Source organism: Ctenopharyngodon idella, chromosome 20, assembly GCF_019924925.1.
Source record: "Ctenopharyngodon idella isolate HZGC_01 chromosome 20, HZGC01, whole genome shotgun sequence".
In the NCBI taxonomy this organism is placed as follows: Eukaryota; Metazoa; Chordata; class Actinopteri; order Cypriniformes; family Xenocyprididae; genus Ctenopharyngodon; species Ctenopharyngodon idella.
In genome coordinates this window covers 18,215,502-18,233,009 of record NC_067239.1, presented here as the reverse complement: position 1 = coordinate 18,233,009, position 17,508 = coordinate 18,215,502, and the positions used below count along the sequence as shown (strand labels likewise).

Sequence of the window (17,508 nt, the reverse complement as noted above, 5' to 3'; positions counted from 1 at the left end):
CTTAATATAGCCTATATATACATATTTTTTTCATATTTGTTTTGTGTTTTTGTTGTTGAGAGGAATTAATCTAAACGGTGCTCTCAGCAGCATGGATGCGTCGGGATGTTCATTAACAGTATGACGCTGCGAAGGTATTTCAAAGTTCTTTTTACCCCAAAACAAAGTAGGCTACGAACAAGAACTTCGTTGTGCTTACATCAAAAAATGAATCTTTGCTAACTCAGTTTCTCCACCCCCTTTCAATTAGGCCTAGGTCTCCTTCTTCGTTGCTAACTTTGTTCAGGGAATTCTGGGTTGAGCGAACGGATCCCTCCGCCGTGCTGACTGACATGTATGCGCGTGAATCACGGTCACACGCACACGCTCAGAGCCATTGTAAGTTAGTTACTGCATAATGCACTTTTTAACAAGCAGAATAATACAGTCACGATACACATAGTCTCACTTTTAGCTATGGCTTTTATAGTATTATAGTATTTCGAGGGACAAAAACATCTTTAACTATTGGCTTTACATCAAGTCAGCTGTCACTTTACTTTGGCGCGAGCCGCGAGGCCCTGTGCGGTCGCACACTTGGCACAGCCCTTGCGACGGTACTGTGTTGACCAACAGTTTAATTGATGTGCATTTTGTCTTGGGAGAAAAAGCTATATTTCCCATCTTGCTCTTTGCGTGCGTCACTCGCGCATTTACTTTCTTCGTTTAGGCTTTTTCGCTGTTTATTGTTTTTCATAAATGCTAAAACGATTTCTTGTTTGTTTGGAAAAGAGGACAAGAAATGTGTAACATGTAGATTAAATACTTTGGAGTTCGTAAGTAGCCTACCCATTTTAAGAGTTGTTGTTAAAGTTCACAGTTATAAACAGCAGATATTAATCAGTGTCTCCATCTAGTGATACTGAAAACCAAATAAGTTAAAAAAAAAAAAAAAAATCAAAGATCTACCACTTTGACTTAAAGAACGCTCGTCTCTTTTATGAGGAAAACACAAGCTGGTGAAAGCTACCGTCATGCCAGTATGCTCCAAGCTCCTTGAGGTTGTATTTGGCGTCTTGTGAATGTCCTTTTTTTCCTCTCCCATTTATTTTTGGAGCTTTGTCGTTGGTGCCTGTTTTTTTGTATTGTTAATAAGTTCTTAAAAAAAAAAAAAAAAAAAAAAGCTCCTTGAGGTTTACTGTAGAACAGACCAGATTTGTGTCTGCGCAATGAGAAACAGGTGAAGATGTCCATCATTTTTTCTTCAATGACTTAAATGAATGACTTAACTTAACCTAATTATAAAATGTTATTCACAAATGTTTTCAGTGAGATTAAACAGACTGATTTGCCCTTAGATGAAACTCACAGACACTCGGACAAAAGTCAAGCAGACAATCCCAGCAAAAGAAAAAGAGCTGAAGAAGATGAAAATGGACATCACATCCCATTCAATAAGTTCTAGGGTAAAACAAATAACCTTCACTTTTAAACGGAATGACTCCACATTTATCAGCTGACACAAGGGTTAATCACTGGGGTAATGTATCTTGTAATTGTAAACAACATTAAAGAGATAACATTTTGGTTTTATTTTGGTTCTCATCAGGATTCTGCAAAGGATGCTGTGAAGAACAGTAAGAGAGTCTTCATTGAATTGGCCAATTTTATTGAGAAAAGAAGTAATGAAGTAATTAAAAAAAAAGCCTCAAGAAAAGGCTGATCTGGACCAAGGTGCAAAACTACAAGATAAGCTGGAGGAGGAAATCACTGAGAAGAAGAGGGAAGGAGTCCTAGATACACTTCTACAGACAGATGACAACATCCACTTTCTTCAGCCACCATACGCAATGTGATTATATATTAAGAGTGTGAGTTATCATACATTATAGAGTTCAGCTGGGTTCTGGAAATAAAAATCCCATTCAGCCATAGGGGGATTTGATTTTTAAAGGAACACTCCACTTTTTTTTTAAAACAGGCTCATTTTCCAACTCCCCTAGAGTTAAACAGTTGAGTTTTACCGTTTTCGAATCCATTCAGCCGATCTCCGGGTCACAGGCGCTGCGTAATATCAAATATCGAAACTCTTTGGTCATTTTTGAGCGAGATGCTAACGGTCTAATCAGATTCAATGAACTATGCTATATGCTAAAAGTGGTACCGCCAGACCCGGAGATCGGCTGAATGGATTTGAAAACGGTAAAACTCAACTGTTTAACTCTAGGGGAGTTGGAAAATGAGCCTATTTTCAAAAAAAAGTGGAGTGTTCCTTTAATGATAACACATTAGTAACGTAGTTGCTCACAGAGATGAGCGTTAGGTTGTCGACTTTCCTGGATCCGCATGCTGGAAAGGGATTCTCTCTGAAATAGAGCCAGTAACTGATGATGATGAATATGGTAAATATACAGAGCAGGATTAGAGTTTTTGTCATTGAAGTAGTAGCTATCCAGCAAACATCTGTTTAGATCTGAACTGGATTAGTATTTTTGCATTGAAACTCTTTGCCACAAAATTGCCATACTCGAGGATGCTATGCCTGTATAAAGTTTGCACTGATAAGTTATTTGTTTATGTACAATTTCAATAATTCATCAGCACTCAATGTATACCACTCCATTCGAGTTACTCTACTGTACGTACATGGTCCAAGCATTGATGTAATAGTGTTTAAAAAGTGTATTTTTTACACAATGACAATATCGTCAAAATATTACAAATCTGTGCAACATAGCCCATTGTTTTATTATGAAAATCAGTGTCCTGATATTTTTGGCTGATCTAATTAATTTGTATGGCACCACATGTGTAGTATATTTATATATGTATTTTTCTAATTTTTTTTCTATTACACAACTTAGTTTTATAAGCATTTTTTTTTTTTTCACAATTCAATGTTTTACTTGTAGGTTTGCCTTGTGTAAATTTAATAGTGTAAACTTTATTCCTAACTAGTAACGCTACTTCTTAGGGTTTCTTTACAGATTTCTTAACAGAGTCAGAGTGAGATCTTCAGTGAAAGAACCAAAACATGTATGGGGATCAGTCACTCACAACAGCATCATTACAAGTGAATACACGCATGTGACTTTACTAAATGCTAACATACTGTGAGATATCTTAGTCTGAAATTACACAATCATTTATGCATCACATACACATCAAATCATTTTATTGATATCAATTTTCTGCAGAAATTCAGGGAGAGTTTTTTGACTGTGGATTTCCCTGTTATTTTAATATAATTGAGACACTATTATAATTTTTATTAATAATTTGAATTAGTTTTTCTCACATTTTCAATGTAAATATATTATTAAATATATGTTTTGATATGTCTATAGATTTTTATAATTCATTTTTATTTCAGTTTTAGTTATTTTAGTACATTAAGTTAAACTAAAAGAGTATTACCATTATCAACACTGAAGTGAATCAGGTGACTTTGTGTGAGTGTCTGTTAATGAATGAGAGGAATCTCCCTTATTCCTGTTTTTATTCACACACAGAGGTTCATATCTTTATTCTTTAAGGAGAGTGTGGATTGGTTTGCCTGACATTAAGAACAAGGGGATCATGAAATGGGTAGATAATTCAACACTGAAACAAGAGTAAGTGATAAAACACTCACAGAAAACCACTGTTGATGTATTTTAAACATGAGGCTTCCTCAAACACCACAGCCAAAGTCATTACTTTTTTGCACTTTCACTATAGCTTCTGTAATAAGCTTACACTATTATTCAGGTTTTGGTATGAAGATGAGCCAAATAATGCAGGTGGAGATGAGGATTGCGTTAAACTGATGCCTTCAGACTCCACCCAGAGTGGCCAATTGACATTATTTTCACAGCATTCTTTTTTAATTTCATATTTCATTGTGTGTCTGCTTTATTGCACTACATATGGAGAGATTTGCGTTAGTCCAGCAGGGCGCAGCAGAGAGCAGGTTTAGCAGACTGAAGTGATCAGAGAGGAACAGAAACATTAGATTCAGGGGGTGCTTCTCATTTCTTGTGTGTGTTTCCTCTTTTCCTTTCCTCGCATCACAGCTTCGTAGGATGTGAGGGGAGGATGCAAAGAAAGAAAACGAGGAAGGAGGAATCGAAGGAAATGTTATTTGTATATTGGTATGTTCTTGATCAGTCGAGCGTCACGTCAGGCATCATCAGCTGCGCTCGAGGGATCTTGCCCTTATGTTGTTAAAGTTTGGTTATTTAAAAAAAAAAAATCATAATAAATAATAATGCAAGATGTCCCATTGAAATATGTGAGATGTAAAGTTTATTTAAAAATTGTACAAAATAATACATTTAAATTATTGTTGACAGATGTGACGTGGGAGGAGAATGTATACGTGTGTCAGGTTTCTCGACTAGAAAGACTTCCGCAAAGGATACACCTGTGTATCCTCGCTCATGACTCCTCTGTAAGCTTCCTCACTCCTCACTTCCTCGCGGTGCAATTATAGAATTGAGATGTCCTACAAGATGGCTGAGCTCGATCGGTGTCCGGGTCATAGGATGGAGGATCGAGGAAACAAGGAGAGATATTGAGAAGCACCCAGGGCACTTGCTGCTATTTCCTGCATCATCCAAACAAAGGTCCAGTTTGGCCTGTTTAAGGGTGTTTGAGTCCATTTGAGTGGTCACAGATTCCTCTTATTGGCTTTTGAAGCTGAATGTTGTTAAATGTGGTTGAATGTCGTGGTAGAGAATTCTCTATGCATCAGAACCCTGATAAGAACAGACAAGAAAAAGGCTATAAGAATGGCGCCCTGGCCAGAGACAAACTGAGATGTCCTGCAGGCATCCTGGCTTTGTTGCATTGTACAATAAAGTCTTATTTTGAGTTCTGGAATTCTGCCTCTTGAGCTTCATTTGTAAGGAAGAGATAATGTTTCTCCACAACATTACTAAGTAAAAGCAAATCTGGATTTTTTGATTAATTCACTTTTTTACTCTAGTCATGCGTTTATAAATTTAGACAACTGTAGTTTCATTTCCCCTTTTTTTATTCGGACATGTCTTTGGCCAAAGTGTTGGTGACACTTATTTTTCAAAACAAATAAATGTTGATCCTGCAAGGAAAAGAAATGTTAGTTATGATTAATTATAAAATTCCGTAACAATGTACAATACACAAAAATAGTCATATGGGTCTGCAGACAGTTTTAAGTTGCACTGAATGTCTTTATTCTTGTCGAAAGCCAGTGTGAAATGTAACCACTTCCGGTGAAGTTTTAACACTATCATCTGTGAAGATGTAGCCTACTCAGTGCTTGAAGTGGGCCAGCGTGTTCCTCAGTCTGCAGGGGCGCAGCGCCAGCATCAGAAGCAGAGGATGGGGTGTGTGTTTATCAGTAGATTGTCATGATATCTGCATCTGCAGTTCTTTGTCATAAATGCTGTTTACATAATGTGATGCAGAAATGATATGAGACAGTTTCCTATCCACTGTACAGTCCTATCCACTTTGCTGCATTTACCTCTCATCATTGTTTTTCCTCCAGGGAAAATGGAATGTGAAGACACTTTAGAAAACGTTATTTTCACTTGAAATTGTGATTTTTAAATTAAAACTTATTATTGTGGATGTGGTATTAGATTAACTTCATGCACAGAAATTATTAAAGACACAATCACACTGTAAAAATGATTTGTTGGTTTAACCTGGCTGCCTTAAAATTTGAGTTCATTTAAACTAAAAAATTGAGTTGATACAAAGAAAGAGATTAGTTTATTCAGCAGAAACTCAAAATATTATGTTATCTGAACAACATTTGTGAACCTAAGCTTGTTTGACAAAAAAATTGTGAAAAGTTGTGATAACAAATCATGAAAATATTTACAGCACTCAATGCACTGATTTAAACTGCTTATCAGAGTGAATGAGACCAAGAAACATCATGTAGTTATTTCGTTCTACTAAATAATGACGCAGCAGCTGATTGTGAGATTTATAGCTTTAGAGTAAAGACATTTGTGGTTTTTGAATTATAGAAATGGCAAATTGATAGATTCATGTTCAGTTTTTTTTTTTTTTTTTTTTAAATATAGAAAAAAAAAGGAATGGTTTAATATAGGGCAGAGTAAACATATTGCCAGTCTAGACAATTACAGTAATATAAGGTTTGTCTATATTCTAAATTAATATCAGTGAATATGATCAAGGTAGTTAAAATGATTTGAAATTAAATCAATATTCAGTTTCAGTTTTTTTTTCACACACACACAAACATCTACACCCCACCCACCACCACTCCCCACCACCCACCAAGCGGGGACACCGGCACTTATTTTTTCTACTTCAAGCACTGGACGTACTGTCAGACACAGCTAATAATGGATTTGGAAGACATTTATCAAAATGTTGAACTCAGAGATATTAAGGACACATTTGGACCTCAAACACAGAATAAAAGCAAGGATGAAGGAAAAGATGAAAAGCGCAGTAAGCAGAAAATTACTTTAAGCAAAAAATGGTGTCACTAAAGTTTGAGGAAATTGTTTGAGGAACTGTTACGTACAATTTCAAATATATTTTCTAAGAACAATATGTTATTGTTTTATATTTAATTTATTAACAGGTGTCCTTCTTTTTTTTTTTCTTTTTTTAAACTTTTACACCATATTCTTATTTGGATATTTTACTGTATAGCAATGTTTGTCTTACAAAAGGATATAGGCTACTGTAAAACTATCTACAGCATTATCTAATGACCAGGGTAGATTACCTAAAAATATTGATTTGAAACTTAATTTCTAATAATATTAAGGATATTCACTGATAATTGTGTTTTCGTCCTGTTTGTCAGGAGGAAGTAGATGTTTGGTGTTGACGACAGCGTGTCTCGGGCTCATTTGTGTTCTTCTGCTGGTCTTCATCATACTGCAGCACAGCACCATCACAGCAGAGAGAGACCTGTTAAAGAGTTACAAGAACACAGCTGAAGAATTCAATCAGACTATCAACAGCTTACAGGACAATTACACTGATCTAATGTTTGAAAAAGACCAACTGCAGAACAACTTCACCTCTTTGAGTCAAAAGAAATTAGAGCTGGAGCTTGAACTAAGGAAGTTAAATGAACAAGGTTTGGACAAATGGATTTATATGTATATTTGCACTTTACAACACAACTGAGCTAAAATTGTAAACAACCTTTGAAGTTGGCTTGAGAAAGCCCGAAAGTGCTGACAATGAGTTTCTGCTCTCTTGAATGTTTCTCTGTGAGCGCAATCTTCATGTGGTGTGCGAGCTACTGTCTTTATGTGTGTTTGTGTGCCATAATGTATCGCCGCATTAGTTCAATATAATGATACACATCAGATGGTCTAAAATCGCTTGAATGTTCAAATTGGCAAGCCTTTAAACACATACAATATTGACAAACTTTCATGAGGATGCAAGTGAAAATGATCCCGCTTTGGGGCTTGTGCGCTGTCTGTATGTGTGTGCATTACAATGTAGTAGCGCATAAGAATGGCGATTAACTTACCTGTACAATAAACTGTGTAAAACATGCAATCACCCTATAGCAATACTGAGTATCCAGAGGGTGAAATAAACATAACCGCTCCTGAAACTTTCTGTGTGGCTGCGATCTGCACTTGATGTGTGAGCTACTGTCTGTATTTGTGTTCGTGTGGGTGAAAATAAACATAACCGCTCCTGAAACTTTCTGTGTGGCTGCGATCTGCACTTGATGTGTGAGCTACTGTCTGTATTTGTGTTTGTGTGCTACAATGTAGCAGCACATTAGTTTAGAATGGAACAATGAACACTGAACTGTGTAAAACGTGCATTCACCCGATCAATATTGAGTATCAAGATGGTACAAACATAACTTGTGGAGTGCTCTCGAAGTTTATTTGACATTTATTTGACATTTTGAACGGATGGAAAATGAAAAACGAGAGGATTTATTATCCTGGGGCTCCCTCCCATCTTTAGCATGAATTAACATGTTTTAACACATTGCTAGCATGAATTAGCACAACGTTAACATGTTGCTAGCGTGATAGATAGATAGATAGATAGACAGACAGATAGATCGATCTATCGATCTAATAGGAATATTAGAAATATAAAAAGTCACCGTGTATATATATTTAATGTTTATGGGATAAAAGGCAAGATCTGTTTTTTCCCCTCAGATAAATAACCTATTGTTAAATAATCCTCATTCAAGTGTATGCTTTACAATATGAACTTGTTCTCTGTTTAGAGTAGACATTAAATGTGATAATCTGATTCCCTGAATATGCAAATTGGAAAGAAATTTTTATCTGAAATGGAGCTAGTAACCAATGATGATGAGTTTGGTAATAATACACAGTATCATAGTGTGTCTACGACATTTAAGTCGTAGCTATTAAATCTCCTCTCAGACCTTTTTAACACTATTTGCATTTCAGGATCTTCAGGTCTGGAGTCCAGTATTAAGATTGGAGACAAAGTCCGCGTGAAGCCATCTGTTGTTACTCCAACACACAAATGGGGAGCAGTCACTCACAAAAGCATTGGTGTTGTTAAAAGTAGGAGTACTGACTGTCTTAATCACTAATATTAGGCATGCATAAGACATTGTGATTTTTACTAAAATAAATAAATAAATAAAAAAGTAGACTCACTGTGTATTACAGAGTGAGAATAAAGTACATATATTGGAGGAATTTATGATGATTTTTATCTTTTCTTTTTAAATTCTGCAGAAGTTCAGGGTGACTCTTTGACTATTGATTTCCCTGAGCATAAAAACTGGAATGGTATAATTTCAGAAATGGAGCTTGTGACCGACACTTGTACAGGTAATCTTCATATATGTATCTGATTGTATTTCTAAGTGAACATGCTTTCTGTAATATTTTACTTATATCAGATTTGTCAACAAAAACATTTCAGTTGACATCCAGGTTGGAGACAGAGTCAGAGTGAAACCTTCCATAATTACCCCAAAACATAATTGGGGCAGTGCCACAAACAAGAGTGTGGGTGTGGTAAAAGGCAAGATCTGTGTATTATTCTCATAGACAGAACAAACTTAAGGAGATATAAAATACTTTCATATTTTTAACATTTTAACATATCTCAAAGAGTGAGAATAAAGTACATATATTTGAGGAATTTATGATGATTTTGATAATTTCTTTTTAAATTCTGCAGAAGTTCAGGGTGAGTCTTTGACTATTGATTTCCCTGAGCATAAAAACTGGAAAGGTATAATTTCAGAAATGGAGCTTGTGACCGGCACTTGTACAGGTAATCTTCCTATATGCATCTGACTGTACTTGTAAGTGAACATGCTTTCTGTAATATTTTACTTATATCAGATTTGTCAACAAAAACATTTCAGTTGACATCCAGGTTGGAGACAGAGTCAGAGTGAAACCTTCCATAACTACCCCAAAACATAAGTGGGGCAGTGCCACACACAAGAGTGTGGGTGTGGTAAAAGGCAAGATCTGTGTATTATTCTCATAGACAGAACAAACTTAAGGAGATATAAACTACTTTCATATTTTTAACATTTTAACATATCTCAAAGAGTGAGAATAAAGTACATATGTTTGAGGAATTTATGATGATTTTGATAATTTCTTTTTAAATTCTGCAGAAGTTCAGGGTGAGTCTTTGACTATTGATTTCCCTGAGCAAAAAAACTGGAAAGGTATAATTTCAGAAATGGAGCTTGTGACCGGCACTTGTACAGGTAATCTTCCTATATGCATCTGATTGTATTTGTAAGTGAAAATGCTTTCTGTAATATTTTACTTATATCAGATTTGTCAACAAAAACATTTCAGTTGACATCCAGGTTGGAGACAGAGTCAGAGTGAAACCTTCCATAACTAGCCCAAAACATGGTTGGGGCAGTGCCACGCACAAGAGTGTGGGTGTGGTAAAAGGCAAGATCTGTGTATTATTCTCATAGACAGAACACACTTAAGGAGATATAAACTACTTTCATATTTTTAACATTCACATTTACATTTAGTATACATGGAGTTGCTCTTAGAAAAAAATGTATTGTAAGTAGGTTTGTCCTCTGATCTGGCCAGATATCAATGTGATTGTGGATTTCCCGGAACACAAAGGCTGGACAGGGATTTTCTCTGAAATGGAATTGACAGATGATTCAGGTCAGTTACCTTAAGACATATTTTTTTTTCTGAATTAGTTTTAGTTTGCGACCAACCTGCAACCAAAATCTTAAGCCTTTCTGTTATCTATACAGGCTGACGTTTCAGGATCCTCATGATGATGTGACTGTGGACTTCCCTGCTTTTGCTTTTGCGATCTGGTCACAAGAAACTTGTGTTTTTTTTGTTTTTTTTTGTAAGTTTGTAGTCATGTGTCTCTTTCAGATAATTCATTTTTGTTCACATCTGTCAGAAGAATATATTTTACATTTCTTTCTTAAGAGGTAGGCTATATAACATTGATTGTAAATTATGAATTGAAATTTGTTTCAGCTCAGGGAATGTGCACATACAGAATTTTGTTCATTTAGTTTTCATTCAGTTTCAACAAATAATTAATTATACATTTAATAATATTAAAATAAAATATAATTGATAATATATTTTTTAATAATAAAAATTCCCTGTCAAAATACCATAAACAAATGGAAATAGTCCTGCTACATTAGTAGCCTATTTTTGTCTTTTGAGTGAACTTAATAAACTGTGCTAATATATTCAACCTGTGCTCAAAAATTTTTTTTCATACTATATGTGTGACCCAGATGAGGATGTGCCAAATAAACAACGGAAGCGAATTGTTATTACTTATAAATTAGTCGTCTTGACCAACAGTTTAACTGGTGTGCATTTTGTCTTGTGCGACAAAACTACATTTCCCATCATGCTCTGTGGTTGCGTGACTCGAGAATTTACGCTGTTAAGCATTTTCGCTCTTTATTGCATTGCATAAACGCTAAAAAAATTCTTGTTTGTTTGAAAAAGAGGAAATGTGATTAAATTAGATTAAATCCTTTGGAGTTTGTAAGTAGCCTACCTATTTTAAGAGGAGTTGTTCACAGTTAGGCTATAAAGAGCAGATATTAATCGGTGTCTCCATCTAATGGTGATACTGAAAACCACTTAAGTTAAAAATTCAAAGATCTACCACTTTGACCTGAAGCACGCTGGTATCTTTCTCTGATGAGAAAAAGAAAAAAAAATTATATATTTTTTTACGCTTACCATCTTACATAAATAAGCTCTTACAATTTTAATATAGCCTATGGTGTGAAGACTGCTATGACGAATCATTCCATGCTTTCACTTTCATTCTCAAACTTTTACTTTCACTTCAGTTCACGGTTCTTTCTGACACAAGTAGCTTTTGATAAAGACATGGCAGAGGCTATACTCGGAGATCACGATCAGTACAGCTGCTCGATATGTTTGGACTTGCTGAACGATCCCGTGACAATTCCTTGTGGACACAGTTACTGTATGAGCTGTATCAATGAATGCTGGAATACAAAAGATCAGAAAGCGACCTATAAATGTCCGCAGTGCAGACAGACCTTCAATTCAAAGCCTCCGCTCAACAGAAATACAATACTTGCTGAAATAATGGAGAAACTGAGGAGCACAAAGCTACAAGTGTCAGAAGCTCAAAGTCTTGCTGGACCTGGAGAGATTGCGTGTGATTTCTGCTCTGGAGAAGTGTTCAAAGCGGTCAAGTCTTGTCTGGAGTGTCGAGCCTCTTACTGTGAAACACACTTGAATCCACACTATAATGTTCCAGCCCTGAAGAAACACAAGCTGGTGAAAGCTACCGTCATGCCAATATGCTCCAAACATGACAAGCTCCTTGAGGTTTACTGTAGAACAGACCAGATTTGTGTCTGCATGCACTGCTTAATGGATGACCATAAGGGTCATGACACAGTGCCGTCTACAATAGAGCGCAATGAGAAACAGGTGAAGATGTCTATAATCTTTTCTTCAGTGACTCGTAAATTAACCTAATTATAAAATGCTTTCATAAATGTTTTCAGTGAGATTAAACAGATTGATTTGCCCTTAGATGAAACTCACAGACACTCGGACAAAAGTCAAGCAGACAATCCAGGCAAAAGAAAAAGAGCTGCAGAAGATGAAAATGGACATCACATCCCATTCAATAAGTTCTAGGGTAAAACAAATAATCTTCACTTTTAAACCAAATGACTCCACATTTATCAGCTGACACAAGGGTTAATCACTGGGGTGATGGATCTTGTAATTTTAAATAACACTGAAAAGATAACATTTTGGTTTTGTTTTTGTTTTTGTCTCATCAGGATTCTGCAAAGGACGCTGTGAAGAACAGTAAGAGAGTCTTCACTGAATTAGTCAAACTTATTGAGAAAAAAAGTAATGAAGTAATTGAAAAGATAAAAGCTCAAGAAAAGGCTGATCTGGACCAAGGTGCAAAACTACAAGATAAGCTGGAGGAGGAAATCACTGAGCTGAAGAAGAGGGAAGGAGTCCTAGATACACTTCTACAGACAGATGACAACATCCAATTTCTTCAGGTACAACCACCATACGCAATGTGATTATATATTAAGAGTCTGAGTTATCATACATTATAGAGTTCAGCCAGGTTCTGGAAATAAAAATCCCATTCATACATATGGGGATTTTTTTTTTTTAATGATAACTTTAAAGACAGAGATACTGTGAGCTTCTAGGTTTTTAATTGATGGTATATGCTTCTGTTGAAGCCGCCAGTCAGCATTATTTCAACTTATTTTTTAAATATTCATGTTCAACAGTGGTTTTCCTTGCGCAAAACTACATTACTCATGATTCTGCAGAGAAATCTCCACCAATCAGAGAATCGAAACAAATAAATAATGCCAAGAGAACCCTTTAGCACCCGCCCACTCCCATGAAGCACCTTCATTCTCAAACTATTTAAATATTTGCATATATTTTAAACTTGTTTCTATAGCTATACACAGTCAACATATTTTAATCAATGTTTTTATATTTCTCCATCGTTTTGTATTTTTTAATTATGTGATTCGCAATGCTTCGAGGTACTGTAAATCTTTCTCTCATTAAAGCCGTTGACACAGTTTTGAATCTTTGACTGTTTGTCCAATTATCAAATATTTTTTTGTTTCGGATCAAAGTAGGTAATTTTGTGATTTTCCTCATAGCTGCTTGGTTTGGTTCATGGCTTATAACTCTTTAACAAAGACTTCATAAAATTTCATATGGGAAACCAAGGCTGCTGAAAAAGTGACTTGCACTCTATTACACAGCTCTCTGGCATGCTTCATTTTGATTGGTCATTTTCAGTATTCATCGGTCAGATAGTTCCCAATATTCTCCGTTATCTATAGCAATGCTGTATAACTAAAACCGGTGCTACTTTCATGTCTTTTCATGTCTTGTATCACACCACAGACTCATGTTCTTATGTTTCACACAAACAAAACTGGCAATATCTAGCATCTCAGTAATTGATTGTGATATGTGAATGTTGCTAGATATAGATCTTTTCTACATGTTGCACTACTTTTAAGTTTTCCAGTCTATGACACATTAGAAAAACTAAACTAAATTTTTATTAATTAAACTATTTAATGCATTTTTCTGCAGAATTATGAGTCTGTGTCCTCTTCTTCTGGGTCTAATGGCTTTCCCAGTCACTCTTTTAAGCCTTGCTGCTCTTATACGGATGTAAACAAACTTGTCTGTGAACTTAAAGAGCAACTGGAGACTGTTTTCAACCAGGAAATAAATGAAACATTAAAAAAAGGTAAAATCACTAAGGCTTTCTTTCACTGGTCATATTTATTATATATTGTACCTATAATGTAATAAAAAGGCGTATAATATGTTGTACCAGTTTCAGATCTGGCAACAAAGAACAATCCAGTTTGCATTAAGGATGGAGACAGTGTCAAAGTGAAGTCTTCTGTTAAAACCCATGTGTCAGGTAAAGGTGTCACGCATAAGAGTGTGGATGTGGTAAAAGGCAAGATCTGTATTATTCTCATGGACACAAATGGTACATTATTGTGCAAGGCATCACAAATGAATATGCGCAGCACACTCATTTACATATTCTTCTTTTAGATATTAACAGTGATGAGAGTTTGGTTGTCAACTTTTAACTTTTCGAGCCAGTAACTGATGATGATAAATGTGTTAAATATACAGAACAGGACTAGAGTTTTTGTCATCTAAGTAGTAGCTATCCAGCAAACATCTGATTAGATTAGAAGTATTTTTGAATGGAAAGTCTTTGCTACAGAAATGTGTCATTTACATACTCGAGGATGCTATACTGTTTTAACCCAGCTCTATAGAGGCATTAAAAGTTTGAGATTGCTGTGTAAGTAAATGATAGCCTATGAAATTATGTTCTGCTCATTTTATTTCAGGATTTTCAACTCTCACCTGCAATATTAAAATAGGAGACAAGGTCTGTGTGAAGCCATCTGTTGAAACTCCAAAATATCTATGGGGTTCAGTCAAGCGTAAAAGCATTGGCAGAGTTATAAGTAAGGGCATCATCTGCTGTCACTGATCTGACAGATGATACAGTTATTGTTAAGAACTTTCAGATTAGTATAATTTATAATCACACTTATATTAGGCATGTATTAAAACATTTTCTCTCTCTAGATGTGCAGGGTGAGACTGTAACAGTAGATTTCCCTGAGCAGGAAGGTTGGATTGGTGAAGTTTCTGAAATGGACCTTGTAGTCAGTGCAGATTTAGGTATTATTGACTCATATAGCTGTTATTTTGTTGTATACTATTTCAGTAATTCATCAGTGCTCAATGTGTGCCATTCCATTCAGTTTACTTTATGTACATGGTCTATTTAATAGTGGTTAAAAAGTGTATTTTTGGACAATATCGATGAATGACAATATTTTCAAGAGACTGCTAACATTAATTTGTATGGCACCACATGTGTAGTATATTTATATATGTATTTTTCTATTTTTTTTTTTTCTACTTAGTTTTATAAGCATTTTTTTTTTCACAATTCAATGTTTTACTTGTAGGTTTGCCTTGTGTAAATATAATAGTGTAAACTTTATTCCTAACTAGTAACGCTACTTCTTAGGGTCCCCGACTCATGACTGCTTCAAGATAGGAAACAGAGTCAGAGTGAGATCTTCAGTGAAAGAACCAAAACATGGATGGGGATCAGTCACTCACAACAGCATCGGTGTCATTACAAGTGAATACACTCAATATCCGTCAATGATTTTACTGAATTCTAATATACTGTGAGATACTTTAGTCTGAAATTACACAATTTATGCATCACATATACATCAAATCATTTTAGGGTTATTTATATCTTCTTCTATTTTCTGCAGAAATTCAAGGAGAGTCTTTGACTGTGTATTTCCCTGAGCAGATGGATTGGACTGGTGTACTTTCAGAGATGGAGCTCATGAGCGGTGATGTTTCAGGTAATCTACTGGATATTAGTATGTTATTGAAAAAAAACATGTAACCACTGCTACAATCTAAAAAATGCTGGGTTAAAAACAACCCAAGTTGGGTTGAAAATGGACAAACCCAGCGACTGGGTTGTTTTAACCCAGCAGATGGGTTAAATGTTTGGCCAATGTGCTGGGCAGTTTTATTTAACCCAACTATTGTTTAAAAATGACTATATGGCTGGCTTAAAATGAACCCAAAATAGCTTGGAAATTAAAAATCAGACACATAATTACTAGAAGCAACAATAATAACCAAAAGGTAAACATTTTTAAATGAACAATTTAATAAATGTTTATTGTTTAATTATTATTCATTAAACTTATTAATAAATGTTAATTTATTAAACATATTAATAAATGTTAATTTCCAACATATTTTGGCTTCATTTTCAGAAAGCAATACTGTAAAATTTTAAACAATAGTTGAGTTAAATAAAACTCCCAACCTGCTGGGTAGTTTTATTAATTTTGTCCATTTTCAACCCAACTTGGGTTTTTAAATTCAGTTTTAGTTATTTTAGTTAAACTAAATGAAAATGAGAAATGTTTTAATGTTTTTAAATGTCTTATCTTTTTCAGTTTTTAAAAAAATATATTTATCATTTTTTATAATCTAAGTTTTAGTTCATTATAATAATCCTGATCCATTCCTCCATGTCTTTAACATTATTGCAAATATTTCTTTATAATTCAGAATGCCTCAGTTTAAGCCCTGGAGCGAGGGTCCGTGTTAAACCCACCATCAGCACTCCAGCACATGGCTGGGGAAGTGTCACCATGCACAGCATTGGAGTTGTTGTAGGCAAGTGTTATTAGCCAGTTAGATTGTGTTGAAGAACTACAGTATTTAAATCACAGCTAACATTTTCTGTTTCATAAGAGTCAACAACGCTTTCTTGGAATATAGACAATAGATAATGACCACATACAGAAATGTCAAAGTATAGCAGTAACAATGTCTTTCTTCCCAATGTCTTAACAGCTATAGATGGCACCAAAGTGACTGTGAACTTCCCTGAGCAGTCTAAATGGACTGGCACTGTCTCAGAGATGGAGGCTGTACCTTAATGATGATACACAGCATCCAGGAGCAGTTAATAACATTTTTACTGTGCAAGGGTGTAAAATATAGAGATGTTTATGAAAAATTAGGTTGATGTTAACAGGTGTAGAGTCTTATGCACAGATTATTAATGCCCACTGGGACCCACTAGGATGGCCTGATCCTAACAGTCTAAATTTTATTTTTCAGTGTCCTTGTTACATTACTATAGTTGTTGAAGCCATTTCTATGGAAGTAATAATATTTTGAGTTTATTTGGTAAAATCTGAGAAAAACCTGTGTTGCAAATGAAACGTAGAAATTGGAATGTAAACAGTTAGCCAGTGATCTAGTATAATGTAATTTGATTGGCTGTTAGATTTAGAATGAAAGAAATAGAACCCTGCGAAACAGTCAGAAGCCACTGGACTTTGGAGCAACACAGTCTTTTGACCTACACGGAACTGCACAGTTAATTTGTAAGAAAAGTAAAGATCCTAAGTTTTTATTATTATTTTTTTTTATGTTTTGAGATTATTAATTAATAGAGTCAAATGATTAAACAGTCAAATGAAGAACTTTGGATTCAAGACTTTTATTCACTGACATTTTGTGTTGAGTACAAAAGAACTTTGAAGTCCTAAGCTAGTGAGTCAGCTTGTTGCACTCACAATAGTAATAACTATAAAATATGTGTTATTGCATGCAACTAACCCTAAACCAAACCCTAATTCTAACATGTAGTTAAGTAATATTACTCAGTATTTAAATGTATAATTACACTGTAACAAGGACACCTTAAAATAAAGTGTAACCAGACCTATTTTAAATGTTACATTTACCTAAAGATTGCATAAGAAGGCATATTTCCACCACCATAATACACAAAAATTAATGTGTTAACATATGCTAATATATATGTTTTTTTTATTATTTATTTATTTACAATATATGCTAATATGTATGTGTGTTTATGTTCTTTTCATTTTTGTATGACTGC

General features: G+C 34.9%; 2 protein-coding genes across 4 annotated transcripts; both read left to right on the top strand.

Annotated features, from left to right (window-relative positions):
• Positions 1–1,337: 1,337 nt before the first annotated feature.
• LOC127502618 (uncharacterized) lies at positions 1,338–17,370 on the top strand. The gene is made up of 10 exons (XM_051875645.1): positions 1,338–1,445; positions 12,284–12,517; positions 13,596–13,755; positions 13,846–13,935; positions 14,384–14,503; positions 14,628–14,723; positions 15,079–15,195; positions 15,338–15,433; positions 16,161–16,268; positions 16,449–17,370. The coding sequence occupies exons 1-10, from the start codon at positions 1,338–1,340 to the stop codon at positions 16,532–16,534; spliced, it is 1,215 nt and encodes a 404-aa protein (XP_051731605.1). The 3' UTR covers positions 16,535–17,370.
• LOC127502926 (uncharacterized) lies at positions 6,229–10,689 on the top strand. 3 transcript variants are annotated; one of them, XM_051876391.1, is made up of 11 exons: positions 6,229–6,435; positions 6,800–7,078; positions 8,403–8,522; positions 8,700–8,795; positions 8,890–8,991; positions 9,151–9,246; positions 9,341–9,442; positions 9,602–9,697; positions 9,792–9,893; positions 10,047–10,127; positions 10,223–10,689. In XM_051876391.1, the coding sequence occupies exons 1-11, from the start codon at positions 6,327–6,329 to the stop codon at positions 10,225–10,227; spliced, it is 1,188 nt and encodes a 395-aa protein (XP_051732351.1). In that variant the 5' UTR covers positions 6,229–6,326; the 3' UTR covers positions 10,228–10,689. The 3 variants fall into 3 exon arrangements, with proteins under 3 accessions (XP_051732351.1, XP_051732352.1, XP_051732353.1); XM_051876392.1 differs by lacking the exons at positions 8,890–8,991; positions 9,151–9,246; XM_051876393.1 differs by lacking the exons at positions 8,890–8,991; positions 9,151–9,246; positions 9,341–9,442; positions 9,602–9,697.
• Positions 17,371–17,508: the final 138 nt, after the last annotated feature.